This window comes from Cygnus olor, chromosome 20, assembly GCF_009769625.2.
Source record: "Cygnus olor isolate bCygOlo1 chromosome 20, bCygOlo1.pri.v2, whole genome shotgun sequence".
NCBI lineage: Eukaryota > Metazoa > Chordata > Aves > Anseriformes > Anatidae > Cygnus > Cygnus olor.
The window spans coordinates 12,061,601-12,073,868 of NC_049188.1; the positions used below are offsets into that span (position 1 = coordinate 12,061,601).

The 12,268-nt window shown below is 37.5% G+C and overlaps 1 protein-coding gene across 4 annotated transcripts in view; it reads left to right on the forward strand.

Annotated features, from left to right (window-relative positions):
• The window catches only part of PITPNM3 (PITPNM family member 3), an 87,281-nt gene extending 78,919 nt beyond the window's left edge, over nt 1-8,362 (forward strand). For all 4 annotated transcript variants that reach the window (XM_040532216.1, XM_040532214.1, XM_040532215.1 and 1 more), the window contains exons 15-19: nt 1,139-1,287; nt 3,551-3,700; nt 4,564-4,747; nt 5,132-5,260; nt 5,666-8,362. In XM_040532216.1, the coding sequence (XP_040388150.1) occupies nt 1,139-1,287; nt 3,551-3,700; nt 4,564-4,747; nt 5,132-5,260; nt 5,666-5,974 (921 nt within the window). In that variant the 3' untranslated portion in view covers nt 5,975-8,362. The remainder of the gene's footprint in view (nt 1-1,138; nt 1,288-3,550; nt 3,701-4,563; nt 4,748-5,131; nt 5,261-5,665) is intronic.
• Nucleotides 8,363-12,268: the final 3,906 nt, after the last annotated feature.

A 12,268-nucleotide genomic window follows, 5' to 3' on the forward strand; every position in this document is an offset into this window, starting at 1 on the left:
TGCTTTTGAGTTCAGCATTTATATTCTCACTCTCTGCCTACATCACAATGAAATTATTGCTCTCTTCTTGGTATGTTAAATTTTCAGAGGTAATTGGAAAAAAAAAACAAACTTTAGTGAAAGACAGGAATCTTTCAAAATTGTGTTATATAATGCATTTGGAAGCCTTGACCAGTGTCTTCGAGTTGATAGTCTAGACTGCATCATTCAACTGAATTGCTTCCATCCCTAGCAGAGACCTCACTGTAAAATGTTTTCCATTCAGCTTCAGCCATAGAGAACTTGAGTGATATCTGTCTGAAATACAGTTCATGTGACAAAGAACTCTTCTACAGTCACAAAAGCTATGTCAGCTGCTGCTGTGTGTTGGCTTGAAATACAGGATACAATATCCCGTACCTCTGTCACTGTTGGGCTTCATCAGTTAATTCCACAAGACTTAAGTGATGTGCTGCTTCTAAGATTCTATTGCAGTATTCAGCATGCCTTGTACTAGTACAAATCGAACTATCATCATGGGTAATGGTTATACTTTTAAGACAATCACTGCTTCAATCCTGTCCCTTTGTTGTTGTTGTTGTTTTGGTTTTTGGCTGTTTTGTTTTGTTTGAAAAAACACCTGAAAGCATCCCCATCACTTGAGTGACTCAAGTAGAAGAAAAACACTGACGAAACCTCTACAGGGAAAAAAAAATCTTGATAATTTGAGGTGTTTAGGCTTTTCATTTGAAAGCAATGTTATGATTTGAGAAAGATTTCATCTTTTAATAACCGGCTGATTTTTTTCCCTTTTGTAGGTTTAATATGCAAAAACTTAATACACACACAAGCTGAAATGATCTTTTTTCTAGTTTGATGTTCCTCCTAAAGTCCTGAGCTCTATATGCTCTTGACATTGGCAGTGCTAAGATGGGTGCTTTAAATGGTCAAAGCAACAATAAACTCTTGTACTGTGTGTTAGGAAACATTTCTAATTGAGAGGACCCTCTATGAAGTTTTTATTGAGTTTTAAGGTTCCTTGAAACTTCTTTGTTAGCTTTTGGTACAAGACACAATTGAGATACTACTGGGATTTAGGCTTGGCAGGTCTTGTGTGATAGTAGGCACCCTCTGTGTACCTGTTTTATTGTTTTTGCAGGTTGATATCTTCATAATGACTGAGCCATCTTCGGGTAGATGGGTGTACTTTGACACAGAGATATCCAACAGCAGTGGCCGGATATCCTACAGCATACCCAAACAAAAGAGATTGAGAGTTGGTGTGTATCCCATCAAAATGGTGGTCAGGTAATAACTCTAAGCTGGAACTACAGGTGTGATGGGCTCTTGTGATCAGGAAGGCATCGACATGTATAAGATTGAAGTGTGTATGGAGGGGGAATTTGGTCAGTTCTATATTATACAACAGATTTCTGTGTGGCCTTAGGCAGATAATTTAATTTATTTGTGCCTCAGCTGTCCAGTGACAAATGTAATTATTTTTCTTGGTCTTCTTGCTGTGTTATCAGTTTAGATTTGAAACAGTGGTCATCTGTTTACTGGCCAGCTTACAGGTGTCCAGCCCAATGGGTCTTATCTATCCTTCCTACAATACAAAACTTCAACATAATTCTATTTAGTGCAAAATAAGATGACTGGATGACTAATCAGTTTTCTTATGGCAAGAGTGTATGATTTGGGTTATTTCAGAGCTTCTTCATTGAGGAAAAGATTGCTGAAGGGTATGGCTTCATGTTCTTCAAGCCAATAAGAAGCTTTTATTGTTGAAATTAACAGTAGAGGATCTACTGTCTTATTCGCAGCCAGCAATTTCTGTGTTGATAGCAGGCTAATTGAAAGAGTCGCTTTAATTCTGTACGTAAGAACAGGTTTATTCTAAAGTGGGGGGAAAAAAAGTATCTCAGAGTAACATTTTATTGAAGTCAACTCTCCTGGTTTTCCTGTATTTGAAAAAAACACTATGTTAAGTCATGTATAAAAAATGAAAATGTGTGAAATAAGATTTGTTGGCATAGGTGCAAGACTAGGGTAGCTGTGCTTTTAAAAATTCTGATGTTTAATTCCTATGCTGAATTAAAATAAATAAATAAATAACATTAATTTAATATTGCACTTAAAATTAAATCACATACCCAAGTAGCAAATAGTTTTACAGCTTTCTTTGAGTCTCTACTTTGGAGGCACAGTCAGAGTGATGCATTCAGTTGAAACAGAACATGACATTATCCACCCATAATCAAGTCCAAAGTCAATTTACAGTCTTGTGTAGTGCTAATGGAGGAAGAAATATTTTACTTCAATGTAGTATAACAAGCCATCAATTTATGAAAAGACAGTTATATGAACACAAATTAAGGTGTACCGGGAAGCTAAGTTCCCATGGGCATTTAGACTGCAGGAATGAGTTTCAAACAGGAATGAGAGTTGTCCTGTCTTTGCCTGTTAAGCCATAATGTAATGTTCACATATTTTAAGAATCTTCATCATCGTATATAAATTTCTATATCATACAGTGATCATCTTTTTAAAGGAAGGACAATGTGGTCTTCAGATTACATTTTTTTAAGGACCACGATATCGTGGAATGATAAGACTTTGGATCACTTTGTGCTTTATTAGAGTCCAAACCTCTTGGGGAGGTCATCATGAACAGAAGATGGCATGGCATCTCGCATGCCTTTCTATATGAAAAGCCAACTGCAATTGCATTTTTCTTTTGGTTTGGTTCTGTTTAGGGGTAGGTTATTTTGGTTTGTTTTACTTTTCTGGATTGGCATTTCCATTGCAATTTGCAATGATAGAGAGATGGGTAATGCTAATATTATCGTAATGTTTATTTAGTGGAGAAAAGCTGATAGTTATAAGCGGAAAGATGCCAATAAAAGGTACATATCAGTTCTTCCCTTGTAATTTCTGAGAATTTGCCAGTAATTGTGGACTGTTGGAAAAAAAAAAAAAAAGTTACTGATTTCTGCCAGGGGAGGTTTAGGTTGGATATTAGGAAGAACTTCTTTACTGAAAGGGTTGTTAGGCATTGGAATGGGCAGCCCAGGGAAGTGGTTGAGTCACCATCCCTGGAGGTCTTTAAAAGGCATTTAGATGTAGAGCTCAGTGATACGGTTTAGTGGAGGACTTGTTGGTATTAGGTCAGAGGTTGAACTAGGTGATCTTGGAGGTCTCTTCCAACCTAGATGATTCTGTGATTCTGTGTGCTATGTAGATCCACAGAGAATTCACATATTATCTATGTGTATATATAGACAGATAGCATCCAAAGTTTGAGTTCTTGAGGTGCTTTTTTTTTTTTTTTTTGAATTGTTTTATGTATTTGTACAAATGGAATTTCTTATTAAAGTCAGCTTTCAAAATTTTTTTTGGAAAACAATTTCCTAAAAGTTTAGGTTTTAATTGCCCCACGTAGGACTGAAATCAGAATACCTACTTGACAGAGATATTTGAAACTGCAGATCTAGACAGTCCTTAACTAGAATGTGCAGAAAATATTCTCACACCATGCTTGTAAAAAGTGTTTATTCCTTTGGCTCTCCAGAGGGGACCAGAGCAGTGCCACAAGCTATCTGACTGTGCTTCCCCGAGGAATGGAATGTGTTGTGTTCAGCATTGATGGTTCATTTGCAGCAAGTGTTTCAATTATGGGAAGTGATCCCAAAGTCCGAGCTGGGGCTGTTGATGTTGTCAGGTAAGTGAAGTTTGCATGCTTCGTTTTCTCAATCTCTGACTTTTCTGTTTGAACGCAATAGGAGGGAACAGGACAGAATATATAATTTTTAAACTAAATATGCAAAAATTCTTTAAAGGCTAGAATGCTTTGCAGGTATGTTTCTGTATTTTCTTGGACAACAGGCCTGCCTGATTTTCAGAGGAATCTTAGAATGCTATGGTTTACTTGGAAATTTGTAGTTTAAGTTGGATAATGATTGAAAATTGCATATTCAAATGAACATGGTGTTAAAGTGCGAGTAATTAATTAATAATGATTCCAGTTGTTACTGTGGTTAGCAAAGAGTGTATTTTGTGTTTCACTAACTTCAAGTAAGGACATACTTTTGCTCCAGAAATACCAAGCACCGTGAGCATAGGAGTGTTTTATGGATGAAAAGTCAGAATGCCTTTAATTCATTCTTGCAAGTCTGTTAACGCTGCACTGGGTGAGGAAATACAACTCACATTTTGGAATGCAGAGATGCCAGTTTTCAAGGATTTTCCATTCCCTTCATTTGAAATGACAGAATCTTGCAATACATTTCAAAGGTAGCAGGACTTGAGGTGCAGTAAAAGGGACTATTCTAAATACGTTTTTAAATAGCTATTATGTTTTACATAACATATTGTATGAGACTATCACTTGCTTTATGCCATCTCCCTCAAGATATAGAGATAATTGCATAATTTCTCACTAGGAGCAGACAGGGTGCTTTCTACCTGTTGAAGGGTCATGTCTGATTTCTGACTGGATCCATGCTGAGCAAAGAAATACTAACCTGTCTTTTGGGCGTTATTTCTTTTTCTGCATCTATGTAATTTATCTGTTGTTTCTGACAGACATTGGCAGGACCTGGGATATCTGATTATCTATATTACTGGCCGTCCAGATATGCAAAAGCAGCGTGTGGTTTCATGGTTGTCTCAACACAACTTCCCACAAGGAATGATCTTCTTCTCTGATGGACTTGTTCATGACCCACTGCGACAAAAGACTATTTTTCTACGGAATCTCATGCAAGAGGTACTAGAAAGCAGTTTATATCCTTGAAACCTTTTTCTAGAGAATGTCATTGACTGAACAGTAAATCCTACTGGCCATTATAAAGTATTTTTGCCATTCCTCCTTTCTTTTCTTGCTTTTCAAAGAGTAGGAAATGCTAAATAAAATATCCAAAGGTACCTCCTGGCGTATGGTATTACAAATAAATTGATGAACTGCTTATTCTTTCCTCTCTGCATATTTGTAATTCTGCTGGCATGCAGGCAAACAGATTTAGCTGTGTGTGGTTTACAGCATTGTTAACAGTGAGTTTGTCTGTTGCTTCAATGCAAGACAAGTGCCATCCTTGTAGTGCATGTTGTTCAATAGTCAGAGCATTTACGTTGGAAGTAATATTTTTTTCAGTGCCACATCAAAATCTGTGCTGCATATGGTTCCATGAAGGATATTTCTGTTTACAATGTCTTGGCTCTGTCGCCATCCCAGATCTACATAGTTGGACGATCAACAAAGAAATACCAGGCACAGTGTCAAGTAAGTAACTGTTGCTGCTCAACCAGGAAGTCTTTGGGAGGAGTAAGGAAATGCATGTGTGTGAATGTGTGCACGCACACACATTTGCACGCACACGCAAGATAAAGAGCAGAGACAGTCTTTCAGAGAAAGAAGGGCAGTTTTGGTCTCAGATGAGGCATTTTCTTGCTGAGTGAATCATAAAAAGAATTGAATGGTCACAGGTTGTATCTGCAAGTGCATGCGTTGCATATTGCTGAACAACAAAAATGGAACAATTCACTGAAATTAAAAGGGAGAGGAGACATATTAATTCTTTTATATATATCTAACTACATTACAAAAGGTAGGAACTGAACTCCTCATAGAGCTCATAGGTTGAGGCAGCAGTAATTTGTCACTCTCTTTCTTTCCTTCCTGTTTCAGTTCCTCAGTGAGGGTTATGCAGCCCACTTGGCCTCACTGGAGTTCAGTCTTCATTCACGACCCAAAAAGAACAACTCTCGGATGATCTTGAGAAAAGGCAGCTTTGGCCTTCACTCCCAACCTGAGTTTTTGCGCAAGAGAAACCACCTCCGCAGGACTATGTCTGTGCAGCAACCTGACCCACCTTCTTCAAACCCCAAACCAGAGCGTGCCCAGAGCCAGCCCGAATCAGACAAAGATCATGACAGACATTTGCCCTCCATTGCTTGGGTTAGAGGTGGAGTTCACAAGTTTGAATCTGTCCCCTAGGAAGCCTGGGGATGTAGATCTTGGATGCCACCCCCTTAAACTTGTAATCATGCCTCAAAGATAATATTTAGGCAGCTTCAAACTAGAAAATGTAGAGGGGAACCTGTACCTTGGAGTTGTTCCTGCTCTAGAAAATGCCTTCTTATTACCAACCAGGGAACTTCCAGTTCGTTCCTCTTGACATGTTTATTGGGAAATTTTAAAACAATCTAAAACTATCGCAAGTGCTTAAAACATCAAAGCAACAGGAAAAAAAATCTTTGGTTATTTTGTACAATAGATACAATAAAATGTGCAATAAGAGAAAAAGCTGCAACAAGCTGTTTTTTATTCAAAAGAAGGATTGTGGTAGCAGCTAACTAGCTGCACCCAAAGCAGTATAAACAGTAGGTCCCGTAGGTTACAGGGAAAGTTTGCACTTTAAACATTAGTTTTATCTGCTGCCACTTCACTTTTGATAAAGAGATACATTTGCAAGGGAAGAGGAGGAAGGAATACAGTAATGGGTAATCAGAATTTGTACAGCAAGGTGCTTGTTGGGTGCCTTTAACCCAGGCTATCCTTTCAGCTTACATTGTTGATCAACGGACTCAGATACAGGCACTCATGTTGTCTGAAGTGCTGTACATCAAGTAATTTGGAGAACTCCACCTATGAACCAAATCATAAATGCTTCGTGTTAGAAATAAATGTCTCTGCCACGGTTTGAAGTAGTGTTGCTGTATACAAAGTGATGTGCAAGTGTACAAAAATCACATTGTTTTGTTGAACTTGGTGACTGTGCAAAATGTGTTAACTACTGTGAGTAAGGAGATGCCTCTGACCATCTAAGTCTGAAACACAGATCCTAAGATGGTAACCTAAAGGGAACTTTTTTACTAAAGGATCTCTAAACTTCAGAGCAACCAATTTTTCCATAACTAGAAACTTTAAACTGGAGGAGGAAAAAGTGATAAATGCTAATGGAATTCCTGGGAGTAAATTATTTACCTTCTCATGCTTTACAGCAACTGCTGTGCTAAGACAATCTGTAGCAGTCAGAATTACATCCTATGAGCTTCAAAGAATGGAGATGACAAACTACAGGTGCCAAGTAGACATTTTCCTACTGACTTAAATTTATCTCAGATCTCTCAATTAACTTATTAAAAGTAAAAATGTGTGAAGTTTTCTCTAGGTGATAATATTTCTAAACTAAATGTAATTAGTTTAACGTAGCTGCAGTTTGCAGCTTCTTTATGCAAATATTTCCACCAAACTATAAATTCACCAAGAGAACTTCCATGATAGAACTGATGCATGTTTCAAAACCTGCAATGAAGTTGTTAGTGCACAAATTTTTTTTTCCTTCAAAAATTAAAACTCCAGACTGTTGACCCTGAGAAAACTGGAAGTCAGTAGGGGGATTTGGTTTCTCCCCAACACATGCACTTTTGTGGAGTTGGGGGTTGTCATCCCCACCCTTTTACTTTCAGGTTTTCCTAGTCTATAGCTGGAACAGAAAGAAGCCTGTTGATTAATGATTTCAAAGTTACTATGTAAAACAATAAAGGAATGCAATAGAAAAGTATTCTGATGGTGCAGAAGGAAACCCAGTAACTTCCAGTTAACATAAAAGTTTCAGCGTGCTTTTTGAAGGGCCTAGTAATGTGGCTTTTGCCCTAAAAGGCAGCAAAGTGGCTTATAAATGAAAGTTGGGGGTTTTGTTTGTTTCTTTCTTTCTTTCTTGGTTTTAAACTTATCACTTACCAAGATTATCAGTTACCTATTTCAAACTTCCTGAAAGATCTCTGGCACATCAGAAAGTTGTTCTTTTATAATGCTTCCTTTAAGGGAAGGAGTAATCTTTGCTGAAGATTTAGGAAAGCTATGAGAAGTTTGGTAGCTCACATTCATTAGGTAACTGCAATACAAGGGCTGGGGTTGTTATGCTCTGTTGGCAAGTCAGCCAGCTACAAATGCTAAATGAAAGATCTCCACAAACTACATTGAAGCAGTCTTCAGGTTTACAAATGCTTTCCCAGTAGTGTCACATCTAGCTCTTTAACCCACAAATTTAGAGTAGTTTTCAGTGTTCTGTCTTGACCCAATGTGTCTTTTATATACTGATCGTTGTACATTTCTTTTCCTGTCCTATGCAGCTAGGAGGAGACTGCACAAGTTAACACCAGACAGCAGGCTCCATGTCCCTCCAGTCAGTTCAGTGCTATCATAGGTACCAGAGCTGACAAGATGTTAGAGCAGTGAAGGCTACTTATTATAATGATGAAATTTTCTCTCCTGCTGCTTGTCTAGGAAAGAAAAAAATCAGGTAGTAAAGAAAGATGCATGTCTCTTTATATCTGTGCTCCCTTCCTACGAAATGTATCTTGCTTTAACAGGTACCAACAAAAAAGATGTCCTGAGTACATCCTCTGAAAAGACCAGCCACAGTAGCTCAGTCTCTGAACAGTAAATAATTGATACTGCAGAGCAGTCTTTGTTTATTAGTCCCAGGGGACTGCCTTCTTTTTTCATATTGCACAATGACTGACAGAAAGTTTTGGCTCTTGACAGAGCAAGACAATAGAATATAGTTATTTCACACATGCTCCTGGTTGTTGTTTTTAAATAGGTGAGGGAGGGAATCCAAAGATGGTGGCATTTACAAGACAAATTTGAAATTTACATAAGGGACCTAAAGGCAACATTGACTGCAAAATTTGAAGTTACTGTTTAAAAGAACTGGGTGTTGGGTAGCATGTCTTCTCAGAGTAATAACTGTGCCTGCTCTAGAGTTCAAAGCTAATGTTGCTTTAACTGTCTACCTCTACCAGGCAGAGACTCCAAAACCTATTTTTTTTTATTTAAGTTGCTAAGATCTACTTACTTTGAAAAGGGAGATCTGTGTGTAATTCTGTGATTGTCTTTGAAGGACTTAGGATTCTGAACACAAGGTTAGAGAAATCTCCTAGGTTATTGAAGTTTGTTTTACTCTTGCTAACACAATGGCATGTTGCAGGGAACCATGTCCTGAAAGCTCTCACTTTGTGTATTTCTGTTAATTTCTGGGTCACATTTACAGTAGTCATTGTGTTGGCTTCCCATAAGAATATTATGAACTAAAAGTATGGCTTCTCATAAGAATATTATGAACTAAAAGTAGTAAAACAAATGCTATTGTATGCTTGACTTAGTGGTAACAATTTCATAGTCTCTACACATCATACTGAAATTAAGCTGAAACTATTTTCCCTAACTTCATTTCCTACAAGGGTTTATGTGGCCCTTGCGTAATACCAACACTACTTATTGCTCAGGGATTGAGTGGTTTATCTATCTCCTGAACACATGCCTCCAACTGAGCACTTTGGTGAACAATGATATAGGCATCAGTTTGAAAGTTAAGACTTCATGCTAATTAGTAACTGGGCTTCTGAGACATCAGATGCAATTGTTTTGAAAGCACTAACCAATTGCCACTAAAATGGCACAAAACTTCTGTTGGAGTTGGGACTATGAAAGATATTGTTGTGATTTACTAGGCTGGTTCAACAAATACTCTGTGACCATGGCTGGAGACCTCAAGTACTTCGAAACACTAGTTCCCCTCCTCCCCGCTCCCTCCCCCCCTCTTCCCCCCAGTCATTAGAAACACTAGTTTTACAGCATAACTTTTCAATGTTTTCTCTTGAAACATTGCCTTCTGATCAGTCTTGGTTTTATACTTTGTCCACGTGAAACTGCATGCAACAGTTCATTGGCATTCCCTTTGCCATTGGCCTTCAGTTTCACTTCTGCTTTCACAGAGGGATTATCAATTCTCTTCATCAGGCCATTCACTGAGACTGAATTTGAACCTGCGGTCCTTTATTATTTTCTGATTACTGAGCCTCATTGCTGCATTCTCTGTACAGTCAGCACTTCCTTAAACCTTATAGGCTGTGTAAGTGTTGAGGCATACGCAGAAGGGAAATGTTCAGAGAAGCTGTGGGTATTATGGGCGTCCAAGGAACACAAGCTAGACCCATCAATACTTTTCAACACATATAGTGCCTCCAGTATGTTACAGAGAAGCACTTAATCTTTTGATCAACTTAGTGGAGGAGGCAGAAGTGAAACATAAAACAAAAAGCTGTTATTCCATTTATTCAATTGTGTTCTGAAGCAGCAGTACAAGTCAGCACAGTACAAAGTAGACCACACCTGGAAGCTCTTCCTTCTTTGCCCTGTTCATATATACCCATTTTTAAATTACTGTATTCTGGAAAAAAAAAAAAAAAAAAAAAAAAAAAGCTGTGATTAATAGCAGTTTTAGACTTACCTGAGATATTGTGAAAACACAACTTCACACTGTGGTGTATTTTGTATGTATGTAGCTATTGAAAGCCAACCTAAGTTCTGCTTTCAAAGCAAATTTGTAAGCTTTTTTTTTTAAAAAGAAAACAATGGCTGTTTATGCAATTAAAAAAAATGTATCTGAGTACACTAGTGCGCTTCAGACAGATTCTTGCTTGACTAAAGTATGCCTGTTTAGTTTTGTGGCATGGTTTATATCTATTTCTGCATAAAATTTTGTTAATTGTAAACTTGACATGGCATTAACTATTCCTCTTGTTCCTTGGGGTTCATGAAAGCTGCCATTTTGATTTGTTTGGATGAAAATAGTCTTAATTCTTACAGATTGCTTCTCCTGAGCCTCTACTACTTAGGGAAGTCATTTCTAAACAAAGGTAAAACTTTTCACTTGTTATGTAGAAGTGCAGCTACCAGTAAACCACAGAGAAAGACATTTGACGCACCTTAATCTACTATTAAAATCCAGTGACATTTATCTTGAAGGTCCACCATTCTGCAAAATATCCTGTTTGCCTTTCTTAGGGAACAAGTTGTCCTATTTACACATTACAGGCTTAAGGCCAGAGCATGGCTGTGAATTTAAGCAAATACCCAATAGTTATTTCACGTTATTATGTATTTCACAGCATAAATTTAGAAAGAAAAAGTGAAATTTGTCCTTTTGTATTGTTTAATTTCTTAAATTTGTTAAAAACTTTCTTTAAGCGTTTTTAATTATACCTGAAAACAACAGGTATTTTCAGCTTTAGAAATTTTTAACTGCAACAATTGTTACTGGGCAAATAGGATTTTCCCCAGTTTTTTCCCCTTTTGCAACAGAGAAGGTAAGTATGTTATAAAAGCGCTAGACAGTTCAAGTGTGGGCCCTTTTGTAATAATCTAATTGTTTTAATAATGAAGAGAAGAAGAGATTATACAATATAGTTTCATTTTTTTCTGATTAGAGCTTGAAATGTGGGATCTAAAATCAGGACTTCTGCATTGAATTGTTCATTTCAGGCACACAGGGGAGAAAGTTGCATTCTTCGTCCTCATCTGGAGCTGTCTCAGGATAGAAGTCCCTAAACACAAAAATTTCCAACTTACCTCCTCAGCGTCTGTAAGAGCAATGATTCCTCCTTGTCTGTTCATAGTTTCAGCAGAAATTGTAGTTTTAACAAGGTAATTTCACTTCAGTGCTGTTTAATCACTCAAGTGTAACTATAGGTTCCTACTGATGATCCTAAATTCAGTCCCCCATTAAAAAAAAAAAAAAAAAAAAAAGTAATAATATACTTTTCTGGATGAAAAGAGCTCCTTTTTTTTCAGAACTAGGAAATGGCCCGGACCAGCTAGAATCCTGTGCTATGGACTCTGGAATTGAAGGTCAGGTGTTGGTATTTCTCTTTCCCTCATTTTAGACCAAGTCCAAGGTAAGGGGTTGATAGTTTATTTGTATTTATCCCAATAAGCTCCCTTTGAAACTGGGTATCATTGTCTGGGGAGGGTGGAGGTGGTGGAAATATGAAACAACTCTGGCAGATAAGTTCCTATTTGTAAAATTGTACAGAACTTAGGGGGGAGAGGGAGAGCACGGACTAGAGAGGCAAGATTACCGTGACCTGCTGGGAGATGGGGTACCAGAGATCATAACACTAAAACATAATTTAAAAATCACAACTTTTATGGATAAGTTATTCTACAAGGACTGATGTAGGACCCAGAATGGCAGGCTTCTCACAGAACCCCAAGCCTTCTGTATAAACTTTTCTATTTGTGGGGAAGGGAAAGAGGCAGTCCTCTTATAACTGAATTCCTAAAAGGAAACGAAGTTGTACATGTTCTTTCAGTCTATAGTTTTATGAAGTGTATACTTTTAGATAATGTTTGTCAGTGAGAAGGTTCTATCTGGTGAAAAATGTTTATATTTCTTATGGCTGCCTTGTAAAGATTCAAAAATGTACAATAATGAATTTC